The following is an 18,800-nucleotide window of genomic DNA, read 5'->3' as shown; positions in this document are numbered from 1 at the left end:
AAACAGAAGGAAGGGGCTGTGACGATTGCAGAGTGGGATGTTTGAGGAGACAGGAGAGGCCAGGTGTGGCCATGGAGTGAGTGGCAGAGGCAGGTGGAGATCGAGATCCTGGGAGGAAGAGGAGTCAAGAACTTAAGAGGCCAGATGCCCAGTCACACGGTTGTTGCCATCACCAAGGTCATTGCTGGAACTGTGTTGCAGATGGTAACAGTGACCAGGAGTGAAACCCTCTAGGCGTGGTGGGACTTTTCCGAGCATCCACAGGAGACTGCAACAAGGAAGGAAGAGACGGGTGACATGATGGCCCCGACTCTAAAGATGGTAGGGGTTGGGTAGGAAGGAGCAAGGGTGAGGCTTTCCCTCCTGGCCAGAGCTAGAGGGAATGGGGGACAAGAACAGGCGGGTTTAGATTAAGGCGAGAGGGTCGGGGAATTGTTTGAAGAGAGGGACCTGATGCTGACCGTGAATTCCGGGGGGACAGAAGAAGGTCTGGGTGTCAGGGCAGGTGAGGGAAGAAGTCAGATTGGGGGATGTGCCTGTGTTTAGGACAGGATTCCAGGAGACAAGAGTGGCTTCGAAGCCCCATGCCCATGTAAAGGGATAAAGGGCATGGTCCCAAGGTGGGTGACCATGCTGAGGTTGTGAGTGTTGGAGGGAGGGGGTTTTGGCATTTGGCTGGGGGTTCTGGCTCCCTCTGCTCCCACAAGTGGAGATGGCTACATCAGGAAAGGCAGTGTTTCCAGAGGCCAGGCATGCTCCGGCAAGATTACTAGGTTGGAATTTTATCACCTGGGAAATGAAATGACCACACTCCTCCCAGGGCTGCTGTGAAGACAGGTGTGGTATGTAACCCTTCTCCTCTGCAAAGATCTCCAGGTCATTTGTTGCACTTAGAGCAGAGATCTAAGGCTCCTGCACTCAGTCCATCCTCATGGAACCCACACAGCCTCCTGTGCTGCTCCACCTCTCCTGGCCTATGGCCCCCACACACACCCTCAACACACAGCCACAGCCACAGCCTCACCCACAGCCCCACCCACAGCTCCACCCACAGCTCCACCCACAACCTCACCCACAGCCCCACACACAGCCCCCACCCATGGCCCCACCCACAGCTCCACCCACAGGCCCCACACAGCCTTACCCACAGCCCCACCCACAGCCCCCACCCATGGCCCCACCCACAGCTCCACCCACAGGCCCCACACAGCCTTACCCACAGCCCCCGCCCACAGCCTCACCCACAGATCCACCCATAGCTCCACCCACATTCCCTTCCCACAGCCCCACCCACAGCCCCCACTCACAGCTCCACCCACAGCCCCCACCCATAGCTCCACCCACAGCCCCCACCCATAGCTCCACCCACATTCCCTTCCCACAGCCCCACCCACAGCCCCCACTCACAGCTCCACCCACAGCCCCCACCCATGGCCCCACCCACAGCTCCACCCACAGGCCCCACACAGCCTTACCCACAGCCCCCGCCCACAGCTCCCACCCACAACCTCACCCACAGATCCACCCATAGCTCCACCCACATTCCCTTCCCACAGCCCCACTCACAGCTCCACCCACAGCCCCCATTCACAGCTCCACCCACAGTCCCCACCCATGGCCCCACCCACAGCTCCACCCACAGGCCCCACCCACGGCTCCACTCACAGCCCCTACCCAGAGCCCCCACCCACAGGCTCCACCGACACCCACAGCCCCACCCATAGCCCCTACCCAGATTTCCCATGCAGAGCTCCACCCACAGCTCTTGGCCCACAGTTCCTGGCCTTTGTACACCCTGGACTCTTCCCAGCCGTCTGTCTCTCACACAGCACCCTCACTCTCCCTCTCTATTTCCCTCAGCGTATCATATTATGCAGTTTTATCTTTGGCTGTCTCTTGTTTTCTTAGCTCCTGGGTAAGCTCCAGAAGGCAGGTCTCAGTAAGTATATGTTGAATGCTGGAAAGAGCTCCCGGCTGGTGTGAGTCCAGAGCCCCTGCATAGTGCAGGGTGGAAATGGTGGGCCAGAGGGAGGGGGAGTGGGAACCATGGTAGAAGCAGGAAAAGGTAATTCTTGATGGTCCAAGAGCACTGGCCATGGAGAAAGATTGATCCAGACCTGAGCCCAGTTTGAAGCGCACATATTTGTAATTTGACCTAGTAACTGAACATCTCTCTGCCTCATTGTCTTCATCTGTAAGGAGAGGGAGAAACACAATTATTTCTTAGATCCCTTTTGGCTCTAAAATACCTTTCCCAATGACCCAGATAAAATCCACGCTGTCAAGTTTACAAGAGTCAGGAAAACAAATTTCAAATCCCAGCTCTGGCACTAATTTCCCAGACAACTCGAAGGAAGTTACTTAACTCATCTAAACATAGGTCCCCTCATCTGGAAAATGACCAGGTCATTCCGGGTGGTGGCTGGACCCTCCATTGGGTCCAACTCTCAGATTCCAATAGAAGTCACGTGGATAGGGTCGGATTCAGCCTTGATACGAACTTGAGATCTTTCCCGCGTTGTCCTCAGAAAGCTGGATGAGGAACATGAGGCCGTGGCCTGAGCATCTTCACAGAAACAGGAAGCTCTTGAAGAGTCGCAGCATCTCACAGGCCCAGCCACTTGGAGCCCGCTGGGAAGGCTGGATCCAGGAGGAAAATGAGAGACCACGTGATCGTGGCAAGATGCACACTGCTGAACATGAATGACATCAGACGAGAGCTGGGCGGTGGCCGCTGGGAAAGCTGGGGCTCACAATTAACTATGATTAACTGTCAGCAGGAAGCGCTCAAGGACCCCAGCCTGAACCAGGGCCTGAGCCCCAAGCCAGGACCTGATGCTGATTGGCCTTGTACAGAAGCCTGGGCTTCTCTGGTTGCCTCATGACAAATTTACAGATGGGATAATGCCACCAGTGTCTGTTGAACACCTGCTGGATGCTGGCTGCTGTGCCAGGGCTGCAAATCTAGGAATGGGCCCTTATTCGATGGAACTCAGCACCTACTGGGAAGGACAAGCCTCAGTCAGATAATCACACAAGCACATATACCCTGTGCTCACTGCCAGGCCAGTGACATGCAGTGAGGTACAGGGAAAACTCAGACTGCAACCTGGTGCACCCAGGGCTTGAAGGAGGGCTTCTCAGAGGGAGTGATGCCCAAACTGAGAGCTGACGGGTGCAGAGGAGTTGACCAGGCAGCGATTGGGGGCTGGAGGAGGGCACTCCAGCCATGCACGCAGACACAGGACCCTGGTGTATTTGAAGCATGCACAGGTCGGTCAAGCAACTCTGCCCCTAACATCTCTGCCCCACCCAGAGGATGGAAATGGAAGAGCACCAGATGGGCATCAGAGGAGCTGGGCGCACATCGTGCTTCTGCCACTGTTTTGTTTTTTTATTCGTTTGTTTGTTTTGAGACAGAGTTTTCTTTTGTTACCCAGGCTGGAGTGCAATGGCACAACCTTGGCTCACCGCAACCTCCGCCTCCTGGGTTCAGGTGATTCTCCTGCCTCAGCCTCCCAAGTAGCCAGGATTACAGGCTCCTGCCACACGCCCGGCTAATTTTTGTATTTTTAGTAAAGACGGGGTTTCACCATGTTGGCCAGGCTGGTCTCAAACTCCTGACCTCAGGTGATCCTGCCCGTCTCAGCCTCCCAAATTGCTGGGATTAGAGGCATGAGCCACCGCGCCCGGCCACTTCTGCCACTTTTTAACTATGACCATGGAGAAGTCGCTTCACCTCTCCAGGCTGCAGTTTCCTCATCCATCAAAAAAAAGATAATGCTGGGTCTCTAGGGCTGGCAGGTGGATTAAATAAATCACAGTATGGGAAGGGGCTTTGTGAACTGCAAAACTGCACAAATGTGACAAATGGTCATCATCATTTTGGCGTCAACTCCTCCATGTTTCTTTCTGCCACCTCCTTTTCCTTCTAAACTCCCTGCTAAGTAGGGATGGGTGCAGGGGATGGGAGAACTAATCATCACTTATTGGGCAACTTCTATATCCTAGGAACTGAGTAAGTCCTTGACATACATTATTTCATTTTATTCCCATTTTACAGATGAGAACAACTGAGACCCACACAGTATTGGAGTAAGGATTTGAACTGCTGTTCATGTGTGAGGGGCTTCAGAACATGACCCATACTCACAGGCTGCCTTGCAGTCACTGCAGGACCGTAGGACCCCAGATCTCCACACCCTTCTATTGTTTTCCATATGCTACTACCATGGCTCCAGCCTTGGGGAACTCAGGGTCTGGTGAAGCAGGCTGACTCACGGATCTATCATTGCAATTTAGTGTTCTAGTTGGAAGTAGGAAGAAAGAAAACTGACATGGGTGGGTCTGTGCAGGCTGCGTGGACTGAGAAGGTCCAAGCTTCTTAAGAAGATGACTCCCTCATTGGGCCAAGGGAGGTGTGTCACAGGGCTCACCCATTCATGAAGGAATTAATTGAGCCTGGTGCATCCTTGCACATGTTTGTGAATCCCAAAACCTTTGAAATCTCCCTGAGATATACTTGGGAATAATTAGCTGAATGCAATTGCCTTAGTAGCCAAGTTAACATCCAGGCCCCATGGAGTGGCACAGCTTTTGAACTGAATTAATCATTGTCATCCAGGCTGATGTTTGTTCTTTGCAGGATTAAAAAAAAATCAACAACCCCCAAGCATGGCTTGACTGGATGCATTTTCTCTCCCAAAGGACAAAGCAAGAAGAAAATGATTTGAGTAGCAGCATGGGGTTTTACAATAGATATAAGACAGAACTACATTATTAGGCTGTGTGTACATTTAAAAAATTGTTTCCATGCCTTCAAATTAAGTCACGGATCTCCAACTGGTATATCCTGGCTGTCCCACATACGGACTCCATGATGACTCCTCTCACCTTGGTTTCATTGTCCAGTAAAATAAGGGTAACAATACTGCCTACCTGTGTTTGTCTGCTAAAGCTGCCATACAAAATACCACAGGCTGGGCAGCTTAAACAACAGAAATTAATCTTCTTATGGTTCTGGAAGCTGGAAGTCCAGGATAAGGGTGCCAGCAGGTTTCATTTCCTCTGAGGCCTCACTCCTTGGCTTGCAGATGGCTGCCTTCTTGCTGCTCTTCACAAGACTGTTCCTCTGCACACAGGCCCCTGATGTCTCTCCATGCATCCTACTCTCCTCTTCTTTCAAGGACACCAGTCAGATTGGATTTGAGTCCACTCTAATGTCCCTACTTTACCTTAATCACCTCTTGAAAGGCCCTGTCTCCCAACTATGGTTGCATTCAGAGACACTGGGAATAGGGACCTCCACATAGGAATTTGGAGGAACACCATTCAATCCATCACACTACCTGGAAGGGCTGTGCAATAGACTGAAAATGCCCCTCCACCCCCACAAAGATGCCACATCCTAATCCTTATAATCTGTGCCTGTGTCACCTTACAGGGCAAAAGGGACTTTGCAGATGTGATTTAGGTAAGGATCAAGATGTGGGAAGAGTCTCCTGGATTATCCAGGTGGGCCCAATGGAATCACAAGGCTCCTGCCAATGAGCAGATAGTAGGGTCGGAGAAGCAGTAGGAGATGTAGCTGCAGGAACAGAGGTGGAAGTGCCGCAAGGGGGTGCCAGCAGTCAGGGAACCTGGGCAGCCTCCAGAACCTACAAAGGCAAAGAACAGAGCTCCTCTGTGGGCTCCAGAAGGAGGGGACACAGCTGGTTTACTCTTTGCCCCTGAGGTTCACTTTGGACTTCCACCCTCCAGAACTGTGAGAGAATGAAGGTGTGTTGTTTGGACTCACTCCATTTGTAGTGATTGTTACTGCAGTGGTGAGTGAGTCCCTGATATGGGTAGTTGTGAGGATTACACAAGGAGCACATGCCGAGTGCCTGGAACAGTCATTGGCAGAGAAGACACACTCAGTAGGGCTCAGCTCTGCTGGCCATGACCCAGCCACAGCCATCCCAGTTATAATGGGCGTTTGGGTAGAGTGTCCATCGACAGGAGCTGCAGAATTTCCCCTTTCACATTGATGCTTCCTGCCCCATTTGTCAGGGTGAAGTCAAGGTCCCAGAGGGTTGAGGACCCTGGGAGCTTCACAAGCTTCAAAGTTGGAGGAGGCCGTGTTCAGCCCTTATGTAAGGTCTTTCATTTTTTCATATTTTCAGTAACCCTTTTCTGAATAGCAGCCTGGCCCTGCTCAGAGGGCTGGTGCTCTCCTGGTCCCTCTGCCTCTGTCTTCAGGTGGCCTTCTCCTCTGTGTGTACCTGGTCTCCTGGCAGCAGGGAGTAAATGGACAACGTCAAGCTGTACCATCAGTATCAGGACATAGGAAAGCAGGGAGGTGCAGGGGGTCAGAGGAGGTCTTTAAGTAGCACAGACTGGATGGCTTTAATCAACAGAAGTATATTCTTTTACAGTTCAGGAGGGGAGGCCAGAAGTCCAAAATCAAGATGTTGGTACAATTGGTTTCCTGGAAGCTCTGAGAGAGAAGTCCCCTGTCTCTCTCCCAGTTTCAGTGGTCTCAGGCAATCTGTGCTATGCCATGGGCTGGTAGATGCATCAGTCCACACGCTACCTCTGTCCTTCTGTGGCTTTCTCTGTGTCTACCTGTGTCTCTTTTCTATCTTTTTTTTTTTTTTGAGATGGAATCTCACTCTGTTGCCCATGCTGGAGTGCAATGGTGCGATCTCGGCTCACTGCAAGCTCCGCCTCCTAGGTTCACACCATTCTCCTGCCTTGGCCTCCAGAGTAGCTGGGACTACAGGCACCCGCCACCACACTTGGCTAATTTTCTTTGTATTTTTAGTAGAGATGGGGTTTTACCGTGTTAGCCAGGATGGTCTCGATCTCCTTAACCTCATGATCTACCTGCCTTGGCCTCCTAAAGTGCTGGAATTACAGGTGTGAGCCACGGTGCCTGGCCTGTTTTCTCTCTTCATATAAAGACACCAGTCACTGGATTTAGGGCTCAGCCTAATCCAGGACAACTTCTGTTAACTTAGATACAAGACAGAACTACCTTACTAGCCAAGTAACAGTTTTCTGGCAAAGACACTATTTGCTGGCACATATAGACACACACTTTCCTGCAAAGACAGTATTTCTAAATAAGATCACATTCTCAGGTACCTGGGTAGACATGAATTTTGCAACCCTTGACAATATCCTGGGAGAAGATTGCAACTGAGCTGTGTCCTGAAACCTGGGTCAGAGTTCAGTAGGGAAAAGGATGTGGCATCCAGAGATAAGGCCAGGGAAAGACCGAGGCACCCAGAGCACCCAAGATGGTCTGGCCTGGCTGGGCCACAGGGTGCAGAGGGTCAAGCCTACTGGCCAGATCAGGAAATGCCTGAAGGCCTTTGGAGTCTGGCCATTGGATCAGTGCTTTCTAAACACTTGACCACGAATGGGCCTGGGACACGTGACAACTGTGCTTCCATCTAAAATTGTGTCTTTGTGACTCTTCTGGGCTAGAATGGCTCCCTCTGCCTCCCCTCTCATGCATGTATGATGGTGGCACTTGGCGGTTATCGTTAATGACCTTAGTTGTCAGATTTTAAAGTTGACAAGCACATCTCAGTGTTCACTTTTCATCTCTGAGATTATATTGGAACATCAAATCTGGAGTCTCGCACCAGCACCATAGGCACCGCAGGGCCATTAGGAGGATTTATGTAGAGAAGGGACAGGGTCAGATTTGTGCTTTGTAAGGATATTTGAATCATATTAAAAAAGAAATGCAACCTTGCATGTGGATGGTGTAATAAATGATAAGTTTCCTGAAATGTGAATAACATAATTTTTTAAAATCAAATCAGAACAAGCATGGTGGCTCACGCCTGTAATCCCAACACTTTGGGAGGCCAAGGCAGGTGGATCACTTGAGGTCAGGAGTTTGAGACCAGCATGGTGATACGCCGTCTCTACTAAAAATATAAAAATTAGTTAGGTGTGGTGGTGCACGCCTGTAATCCCAGCTACTTGGGAAGCTGAGGCATGAGAATCACTGGAATTCGGGAGGCGGAGGTTGCAGTGAGCCAAGATCATGCAATTGCAGTCCAGCCTGGGTGACAAAACGAGACTCCATCTCAGAAAATAATAATTAATTTAAAAATCAAATCAGATCTTCATTATAAGCATGTTCCTCAGATTATTACTGCCTACTTTAGAATTCTGGGAAACCTAATTTATTCCTAATTTATTTTTTTTTCGTTTCCCCACCCACAGAGAGAGAACATTGATCTAGAGAGCAACATGAGAGTAGGTCTTACCTCTACCGGTGTTTGACCTTTGACAAATCACAAGGAGGAACCAGACATATCACTGACCCTCTGTAAATAGTTCTCTCTTTATCAGTAAAATAGGAGTAGCAATACCTATCTCTAAGAGTTGTGTCAAGATAATGACATATGGAGTGCCTCCCCAGCACCTGGTAACAAATAGCCACACTGCACATGGCTAAATCCACATAACACACTTCAGATTGTTCCTGACACACAGCCAACACTCAATAAAGTTTAGCTGTTAATACTGTCAGTACTGCTATTAACACTGAAGCATCGTGTTGGGGGCTGCTGTTTGTACTTGGTCCCCACGTCCACAGGAAGCAGGAGACAGAAGGGAGAAAGAAGTAATGTTTAATGAGTAGAGATGATGTGTTGTCATTTCTTAACTGTCACTCAGTTTCTAGGAGAATGATCCATGCCAATACAATGACAGATTCTAAGCATCCTATCCCATATCAGCTTGCTGATGGATGGGTGCCAAGTCCCATTCAAGTTGGCTAAGGCATAGGTCAACAGCCAAGGTGAAGCCCTCCCATTCCTCCCCAACCCCCAGTAAATGCCTTTGGTCATCCTTCCCCAGTGCCTGTTCTGTTGGCTCAACCTCCTACTGAAATGTCTTTTCCCCACTCTGTTATTAATAACAATCGCGCCTTTCCATGTGCCTGGCCCTGTGCTGGTTGCTGTCATAAGAACCATCTCATCCAGTCCTCACTGTAGCCATTAGAGAGGGCATTATTATCCAACTTATAATTGAGGAAGCTAATGTTCATTGTCTTAGTCCATTCTCATGTTGTTATAAAGAAATACTGGAGACTGTTGTTTATAAAGAAAAGAGGTTTCATTGACTCATGGTTCTGAAGGCAGTACAGGAAGCATGGCAGCATCTGCTTGGATTCTTGGGAGGCCTCAGGAAACTTACGATCGTGGCAGAAGGCAAAGTGGAAGCAGGCACGTCTTACATGGCGGGAGCAGGAGCAAGAGAGACAGTGGGGGAGGTGCTACACACTTAAACAACCACAGCTCACTATCATGACAATAGCACCAAGGGGATGGTGCTAAACCATTCAGGAGAAACCACCCCCATGATCCAATCACCTCCTACCAGGCCCCTCCTCCAACACTGGGGATTACAATTCGACATGAGATTTGGGCGGGAACACAGATCCAAACCCTATCACTCACCCAGGGCAGCGTTCTGCTGTCTGCATGGCCAGCAAGAGGCAGACTCAGGACAGGATCTCAAGTCTCTCTTCTCTGTCCTTTGCTACCTCCCTCTCCCTCTTGCATGCATATGGATAGCATATTCCCTTCACTAGTTATAAAATAGCCGCAGATTTTTACTTCACTTAGTCTAGCTTTCCCCTCCAGGTTTTTGTATTTCTCTTTACTGCTGCATAAGATTGCCAGCATAGAATATTGAGAAGCCCCCTGCCAAAAGACACAGGCAGAAACATCCTGGTGGCCCTGCTTTGCAGTCTGTGCATGGGTACCTCTGGATCAGAGCCATTTCTATGCTGTTTTTTAAAATATCCCAGCTGACATTTTACGCTTTGTTTTATTTGAGGGCTAGGGAATAATTCAAGAGCAGCACCGGGTTTTATAGCCCTGCATGCATACTTTCCATCAAAGTGTCATTTTGCCCAACTCTGAAATTATGGGCCTGTCCTCAGAAAACATCATCACCGCCTTCCCATCCATGCAATGCTCCTGATGCCCTTTCTGAACGTTCAAACCCGTTTTCAACAGGATGACGCGCTGGAGCTGAGATATGATCAATGTGAAAAATAGAGCTGGAGGAAACGGTCCTGAAACCAGCTAAACTAAAGGCTCTGCTAAGATGCTTTACCCATAAAATGCTATTCTTATTAAACCCCAAGTGATTCAGATTCTCCATCTCCTCCACACTGCTTTGCAGGCATCTGCCCAGCAGTCTCCTGTGAAAGAGACCTAATTTGCTAAAGGCTCAAGAATCTGCCAGTCTGCCTCTGAGTTCTCCCTAGCTCCTTTTGAAAGAGCAATGACAGTCCCATCACTGTGACTTATTTCACCACTTCTTCCACACTGCACTGGGACTGTGTGAAGTGCTGAACAAATGTCATCTCATTGTACACTCAGCAACAGTGAGATGGCTGTTGCTGTTCCCATTTCCCAAATGAGGAAAACAAGGCTGAGAGTAAGTGGCCCAAGATCATATAGCTAGAGAATTAGTTTTCTATTGTTGTGCAACTAATTACCATTAACTTAACAACTTAAAATAACTCACATTTATTTTCCCTCCATTTCCGTGGCCCAGGAGTCTGGGTGGGCTTAACTGGATCATCTGCATAGGATCTCACAAAACTACAATCCACATGCCCACTGGGCTGCACTCCTTTCTGGAACATGGGGTGGGGTCCTCTCCCAGGCTCTTGTGGTTGTTGGCAGATTTCAGCTCTTATGGCTGCAGGACTGAGGTCCCGTTTTGTTGCTACATATAGGCCAGCGGTCACTCTTCCTCCCAGGGACAGCTACATTCCCCACCGTGTGGCTGGCTCCCACACAGCAGCTCATGTCTTGAGCTCTCACTCCAGTCTGCCAAGACAGAGTCATATAGTGTAACATAATCCTGGGACTGCCATCCCACCAAGTTTGCCCTGTAACATAACTGAATTAAGGGGGTGACACCCATCACCTTTGTCAGCCTCCATGACTAGAACCACGTCACAGGTGAGATCATTTATTCTCTCATCCTACTTCCTCATCTGCAAAATGAGAACTTGCTCACTACATGATGCACAGCTGGCCTTTTCTTGCTATTCAGATGTCAACCCAATGTCACCTCTTCTTAAAGATCTTCCTGACCATCTACCAAAACTAGGGTCCCTCTATTAGTCTTTTTTCTAGACTCTGGTTTGCCTTCTTCACCTGCCACAACTTACAATCCTGCCATTGATTGATGTGCCTTCTGGTGTGCCTCTCCTCCTAGAATGCAAGCTCCATTCAGTTGGGTCTGTCTTGTTCACGACGTGTCCTTCATGACCACAAAGGGGACACCCCCGTAAATGCTTGAGATTCCACTCTGTGCTAAGAGCCAGCACAGAAGCAATGTGTGTTATGTATCAGGTATTTAATCCACACAGCAAAGGAAACTGAAGCAGAGGCAGAGATCATGCAGGTAGTCAAAAGTGAGACGAGTTGGAACACAGACTGTCTAGATCATGGGCTGAACTCTCCCAAACAGAACAGCCCCTTTCCTTGGCTCTGTGGGGTCTAGGGACCAACGTGACCACATCTGTGCCCCATTCTGTTCTCAGGATATGAGACACTGTGCACCGGTGGAATGTGGATGTGGGGGCGTGGCCAGGCCCTGGGCTTGTCCAAGGCCATGCTGTGGTTAGTGGTGCCCTAGCTGCCCTTTGAGGTTTGCCCTCAACTCTATCAGCTCTCCTTCCACCGTGCCAGTTGTGTTAGCTTCCGGGGACTGCCACAGCAAATTACTGCAAATCGGTGGCTTAAAACAATACAAATTTATTCTCTCATAATTCCAGAAGTCCAAAATCAAAGTGGAGTCATGGCTGTGCTTCCTCTGAAGGTTCAGGAGAGAATCCGCCCCTGGCCTGTTCCAGCTCCAGGTGGCTCCAGGTGTTTCTGGTTCATGGCTGCATCACTCCAGTCTCTGCTTCCATCTCCCCATGGCCTTCTTCTCTCCTGTGCCTGCATCCAAATCCATCCCCCTACCTTCCTCCTATAAAGACATGAGTCTTTAGAGTTCTCCCTAAATCCAGGATGATTCATCTTGAGATCCTTAAGTAATCCTCTGCAAAGACTCCATTTCCATGTAGGGTCCCATTCTGAAGTTCTGGGTGGACATGAATTTTGAAGGGACACCATTCAACCCAGTACCCCAGATCACATCTTCTTGGGTCTGTCATCCCACCCTCCCATCACCTGTGTCCTGACTCTAACTCTGTCTTTAGGCTGTGGCCCTTGTAGGCATTTTGTAGCTCACATTCCCTGGGCCACAGCCACCTCCTCCCTGGTCCCCACACCACACATTAAATCATCTCAGTCCCGGTGATACCTTAAGAGATAAGCTTGAACATTTGCTGCTGTGTTTTCATTCTTGACATGTATTTTATTATCTCTTTTCTCATCTTTTGTTGAGAAACCCTGCTGGGAGCCACCCTGGGCAGGGACCAAGGATTTGCTGATTTCATCCACAAGCACTTGACTCTAGGTCTTCTGCCTTTTGTTTTAGTTTTATAAGTTCTCAAGTTCATCCCTCCCATGTGGCTCCCTATGGGTCTCTGCGGTAATCTCTTTGTTCACAGTGGAGGCTTTGTGACCTCGGCAGCAGGGGCCCACGTACTCAATGCTCCTCATGGGCTTGAAAAGTCACAATGGAAATAAAAATTTAAATGTATAGGTTGAGCGCTTCTTTCATCCCCAAACCCATAGACATTGCATTGCATTACTACAAATTACCACAGTGCGTTTTCAGGTAGAATTAATATTTGATAAACTCAGGAGCAGTTGCTCTTTATTTTGAAGAAAGCTATCATTAGTCTCAGTAGATTTGACATTCGTTATAAATGAGTGAAAATTTATGCATTTGTAAAATCTATGGTTTTAATGCAGAGCTTCGCCAAGTGTGTACACGTCAATAATAAGTAAGCTGGGGTTGAAGTTCTTCTCTCACTTTCATTCCTCCATCCTTATACTCAGTGGTGTTTCACGTGTGTCTACCACTGTGTCGGGCACAGTGCTAGGTACAGGCATGTGGACGTAAAGAAAGCAAAGCCTCAGCCTTCGAAATGTTTCACTTGGAATTGAGAGGCCTTTTGCTATAATGGTGATGTAGAGCAGAACTTTCCAGAAACTCCTCGGCCCAGATTTTGCCCCACGTGGGTCACTATGTTACCCTTAAAAGAGGTCAGCAAACTTTCTCCATAAAGGGCAGATAATCAACACTTTAGGCTTTGACGACCACATTGATCTCTGTTGCATGCTCCTCTGTGTGTCCGTGGGTGTGTGTACGTGTATATGTTGTTTTGTTTTCACAGTGCTTTAAAGATGTTAAAGTGATTCTTAGCTCCCAGGCCATACAAAAACTGGCCCAGGGCTGGATTTGGCCAAGAGCCGTAGTTTGCCCGTCTCTGACCATGACAACTTCCAAACCCTCATTGAGCTCGAGTGGATGCCATGACACCTGCAGGGAGCCCTGGTGGGATGGCTCAGCTACCTCAAGGTGGGCAGGTGCTTCCCCTTGCTGGTGCTGATCACATGCTTAGTGAGCAGTCACTGCTGTTACCATTACAGCTGGAGCTGAGAGGCTAAAAATTAAGAATATTCAGGAAAAAATATTCAAACAATCTACTTGCACTTCCAGGAAAGAGAAGAGGCGATAAGAACACAGGTGTCCCATTATCTTACCAATTATTCTCCCACTCCCTGTCTGAGGCTTCAGGTCAGGGAGAGGTGAGCAGCCTGGGTGTTCCAGCATTTGTCCTGATGTGGTGCTTGTCTATGTGCTCATCTGTGGGCTCAGGAACCACATTGCCAGCTTCTTTGTTTTCTTTTACAGAGACATCAAGCCAGACAATATCCTGCTGGATGAACATGGTAAGCCTGCTACTAATCCTTTACAGGGACTCTCAGTGGAAAGTCTGAGGCACTGGGAAATGGTGCGGGGATGGGGGTTGGGTCTTGCTGAGTTGGACATTAGTATTGGCTAGAAACCTTCTCTTGTTTCAATCCTGGTGGATCAACATCTGTGTAAATTTCTGGTCCATGTCCTGCCGTGGTAAGTTGAATCAAAGTTATTTAAACTGTTCGCATCTGAAGTCATTGCTGTTCATATCCCCGTGTGAGGAGGACAGGGCCGCCGTGAGGATGAGCCCGGGGTTCCAACCCCAACTCCCTCACCTATGAACGTGTGGCTTCAGAAGTCACCCACCTCTCTGAGCCTCAATGTAATTTTCTGTAAAATGGGGAAAAGGCACCTCCCTTGCAGGGTGTTCATGAGGATGAAATGAGAGTACACACTCGTTTCTAGCAAGCAGAGCTTAATACTTGATAATCCACTAAGCATTTACCCATCTATCGGCTATGTCAGGCTTCTCAAAATTTCCTTTATTTGCACACAGATCTTCTAGGCGTCTTCTCAAACTGATTTAGTAAGTCTGAGATGGGACTAGACTCTGCAAAGTCCAGAGTCTGCAAAGCTCCCAGGTGGCTGATGCTGCTGGTCCATGGACCACACTTTGAGTAGCAAGGCACCAAGTCAATGGCTCTCCAACTCTGGCCTTACTAGAATTACCTGGGGGACCTGGTAAAAATCAGAGGTCAGGCCCGGTCCTGCTTCAGCAAGCCTGGGCTCCTGTGTTCTGGATCCTGTGTACTGTGTTGCGATGGAATGCCCACAAAGTTTAAGAACCATGAGCCTAGGGCTCAGACCAAGAATGCTCAGTGGACTTGACAATCAATTGCGGCTGATGCCAACAGGAGCCTTACAGCCTTGAAAACAAAATTCACTGGCATTGCTTCAGGGGCCCATCTCTCAGGGCCTAACATGGGGTTGGCTGGAGGGAGCAGGTGCGAATTCTTCTGAAGTAGGGATTCTCATCCCTGCTGAGGCCTTCAGGGATGAATGTGTCACATTTTCTACGCAGCTCCCCCACCCTCCTTCCCCACCTCTGCAGGCTGAGGTCATGGTTCTATCTCAGAGATCCTCTCGAACCTTCCATGAGCCAGCAGCATAGCTTGGGGCATCCTAACCTCATAGTGTGCATCCCTATGTACAGGAGTGGTGGATGGGACCATTTGCATCTCTGCATCAGATGCTGGAACCAGACTAAGTGCTTTGGGGGCAGTAGGATTGAACTCACTGTGCTCCTGAATGGAAGGTCAGCAGCAACCCCAAGATGCCTGGGGCATGGACAGAGCTGAGGATCCAAATCAAGGCGGGAAAGGAAGCAAAAGCAATGTCTCCAGTGTGTATCTAAAAGTCAGGATCTTCAGATGTGGCACTCAGCTGAGCCCCCAGCCAGCTGAATGTCCTTGGGCCAGTGGCTGTACCTCCATGTCTCAGCCTTCCCAGCAGCAACGCAGAAATAATTGACCCACCTTGCAGGGTGGTGAATGTCTCGTCTCGGGTGAGACCCGAAGGTCACCCACCCATCACAGTATGCAAGCGCTCGGGAAGGGGTAGATAACTCGCCCTCTTCCTGTCCCCTTTCTCTGCTCAGGGCCAGGCAAGGTCAAATCACAGAAGCAGGGTAAAGAGGAGGTGAGAAAACACAGAGGCTGGTTCTGCTTGGCTGTCTGGAAAGCAGGGGTCTGGAAGGCTGGGTTCCAGGCAGCATCCTCAAGGCTCTGTCCTATTAAGAGAGACCGCTAGGGGGAGACTTCCAGGCCCCGCAAAGTGGTCCAGAAGCAAAATTCAGGCAGAAACATCAATAGCAATAATCCAGCCATTGCACTGGTGAGGAAAAGTGACACAGAGAGTATGGGGGTAACCCAGGACTGCCTGGCTTCATAGTTCTGGCTCCATCCTCACAGACCTTGGCCACAGCTCCCCTGAAGCTGCTGCACAAAAGATACAGGCAGGCGGGCTGCTCCCAGGCAGCCTCCCCTAGGTTTTCTCTTTCCTGCCTTTTGGATTTCCATCCATCCCATTCCGCCTCCCTTTCTGTACCCATTCTCAGCCTCCACCTCAGCCTTCCCCACATTCTTTCTGCATCTCGTTCTGCCCCCTTGAGCTCCTCATCTTTTGCCACCCCCTGCTTGGCCTTCACAGTGTCCCAGCCCTGCCTTCTGGCTATGCAGCGCCCCACACACTCCCCAAGTGCCCCTGCATCCAGTCTTCTCCCTCTCCAGCCTCCCATTTCATCGAAAAGTCTCTGCTAGCTGGTGGGACAGAGCGTTGAATATAATATTTCATACTATGAGGTGAATGGCTGATAACCCTTCCCCACTCCAACACTCAATGAGTGGCTTTGCAGGTGGTACAGAAAAGAAATTTAGGAGCAGGGAATTTCGCTCAGAAAAAGAAGAGTCTCGTTTCTGGGGAGAGAAGAGAAAGAGAGAAGTCTATGCCCATGGCCCTCCTTTACCTGCTCTTCTGAGGGGAGCTGATCGGCTTTTTGAGCAGAGCCTGAAGCTGGCCGTTCTTGCCTTTGTCTTTCCCTCAGTAAACATCTCTTGAGCACCTGCTGTGTGCCAAGTTCTCGTTAACAGAATGATGAACAAAGCAAACAGGGTCCCAACGCTGGTGGGTTGCATGTTGGGGAGAGTGTGGGGAAGCTCAGGAGAGGTCGGGGGCAGAGGGGAGAGGGAAAAGTGTGTGTGGGGTTGTCTTACAGGCAGCCCCATGACAGTGGGATCCTGAAGGCATGACAAGGCCAAACAGAGGAAGGTGGCTGGATGGACAGGTGGTAGAGACAGTGGGGCAGAACTGCAGAAACAAGAGGGAAATGGCTGTTTGAGGAATACAACAGCAGTTTATTTTGTAGGTTTATAACATTTAAAATTAATCTTATGCCTTCAAAACCTTCACTATGAAACATGACCTAGCCATAAGATGAGCAGGACGGTATGTGTTCCTAAATGAGTCCTAAGGGCGCCCCATTCGTGCTGGCATCTACTTGCACCTTTTGTAAACTGCATGACAAAACCTTTTACAAACCAATAACTGTGTATTGCTATTTCAAGAGTTCCATCATTGGTTGCATTGAATACTTTCTCAGAGAACAAGTTGGTCAGTTGTGTTTCAAATGAAATATAAACATAATTAAACAAATGCATTAATATTTTATTAATGATGTCCGAGATCTGCTAGTTACACAAAATCCAAGCATCTCTCACAAGCTTCTCTGCTCCCCTAGTGTCTGCCTTACTTTCTGATCTTTCAGGGTTTATGTCTTAGAATAGACACTTTAATTCTGCTCTGAGATTTCAGGTCTCTGAGCCAGCTGCAAAAGCAGAGAGATACCACGCATTGAGGTAAAATAGAGTGAAAGAAGACACAGCATCTCAGAACAAGGCAGGGAAAAGAGCTGAGTGCATTTTAGGCTGAGGATCATAAGATCAAGACAATGGGGAATTTAAGACATGGGGGCAGGGGAAGCAATTGTATTGATTTTCTATTGGTACAATAAAGCTGGGTAATGAACCACATAACTTAAATCGCATAAACGAAAAACATCCCGTTAGCTCACAGCATCCTGGGGTTGAGGGACTCTAAGCTGGGCTTGGCTGATCTTGGCTGGGCTTGCTCCTAAGACCAAGGTTGGGTAGGCAGGACTGTTGATGTTGGCTAAACCCACTCTAATGTCTGAGGCTCAACTGGCTGTCAGCCAATCCCCTCTGGCCTTGGCTGGCTGGCCGGGTGACTCAGCCCTGCTCCTTGAGCTTATCTCCTGCAAGTTCGTCTGCATGGTCTGCTCATGGCCATGGCAGGAGCAAGAGCAGGAGAGCCCAGCCACTCAAGCCTCCACCTGTGTCGTGTTTGCCACCAATGCAGGAGACAAAGCGAGTCACTTGGCCAAACCTAGAGTCAGAGAGACTAGACACTGCAAAGGCACATGGCAATGGGGTGATCCAGAGAGGGGTGAAGAATTGAGGCCATTAATGCAGTTGCCTAACACGAGGGTGATGGAAGAGGCCAGTGGAAATGGAATGGATGGAGCCACATGCACAGGCCGGTGGGTTAGTGCTTTCCACATGGGAGGTGGACTTCCCCAAAGGTGGGCAAGGAGAGAAGAGTGAGAGACAGAAGGAAAGAGGCTGTATTTTGCCCTTAAGTGCCACTGAGGGCCCTGGTTCAAAGATCATTTATGATGACAATAAAGAATGTAGTCTTCATCCTCTTTGGGAAGTGGTTCGCTTGTTGCACACCTGCCATGGCCAGGCATTGTGTCCAGTGACCACAGAAGGCAGAGTCCCTGTGGCCGAGGAACTCATGGTCTGGGGTGACTGTTCTCTGTCCTGGTGGCACATCACCTGGGTCCTAAGACCCCACCTCGAGAAGCTCTCATTTGATTCCTCTTACAGGACAGAGTGCTGAGTAGTGGGATCTTTTACAGTTCCCAGGTGGATCTAATCTGCAGCCAAGGCTGTGGGAGGAGTGGAAATGTAAACAATTGATGATGACCCGTTGGGGTCAAGGCCAGGACAGAGCAAGCATGGGGCTGTGGGGCAGCAGAAGGTCACTGAGGCCAGGAGAGTAGTGCAGGAGGGCTTCCTGGAGGAAGGGACATGTACATTGGATTCTGAAGCATGCCGGAGGTCAGTAGGCATTCCAGAGGTACACACTCATTTCTTGTGGCTGTGGGATGGGTACAGTGGGGTTCAGAAACCTGACCTGGATCTTCAGCAGCTGGCAATGCAGCAGCCGCATGGTCAGAGTCGATTTGTTTTCTTTATTTAATATTCCATTTCTTGTATTTTCTGTATTCTGAAGCTTTGGCCTCTGGAGCCTTGCTAAGCTGATGGACTGCCTTGCCCAGGGCTGGCCAATACTAGAGCTGGTAAACA

The 18,800-nt window shown here is 49.4% G+C and overlaps 1 protein-coding gene across 6 annotated transcripts in view; it reads left to right on the top strand.

Annotated features, from left to right (window-relative positions):
• STK32B (serine/threonine kinase 32B) overlaps positions 1-18,800 on the top strand; it is a 448,182-nt gene that overhangs the window by 337,628 nt on the left and 91,754 nt on the right. For all 6 annotated transcript variants that reach the window (XM_019026105.4, XM_019026104.4, XM_055384435.2 and 3 more), the window contains exon 5: positions 13,849-13,886. In XM_019026105.4, coding sequence (XP_018881650.1) covers positions 13,849-13,886 — 38 coding nt within the window. The remainder of the gene's footprint in view (positions 1-13,848; positions 13,887-18,800) is intronic.

The sequence above is a fragment of the Gorilla gorilla genome, chromosome 3, assembly GCF_029281585.2.
Source record: "Gorilla gorilla gorilla isolate KB3781 chromosome 3, NHGRI_mGorGor1-v2.1_pri, whole genome shotgun sequence".
Taxonomy (NCBI): domain Eukaryota; kingdom Metazoa; phylum Chordata; class Mammalia; order Primates; family Hominidae; genus Gorilla; species Gorilla gorilla.
This window is presented reverse-complemented; position numbering and strand designations above follow the sequence as displayed.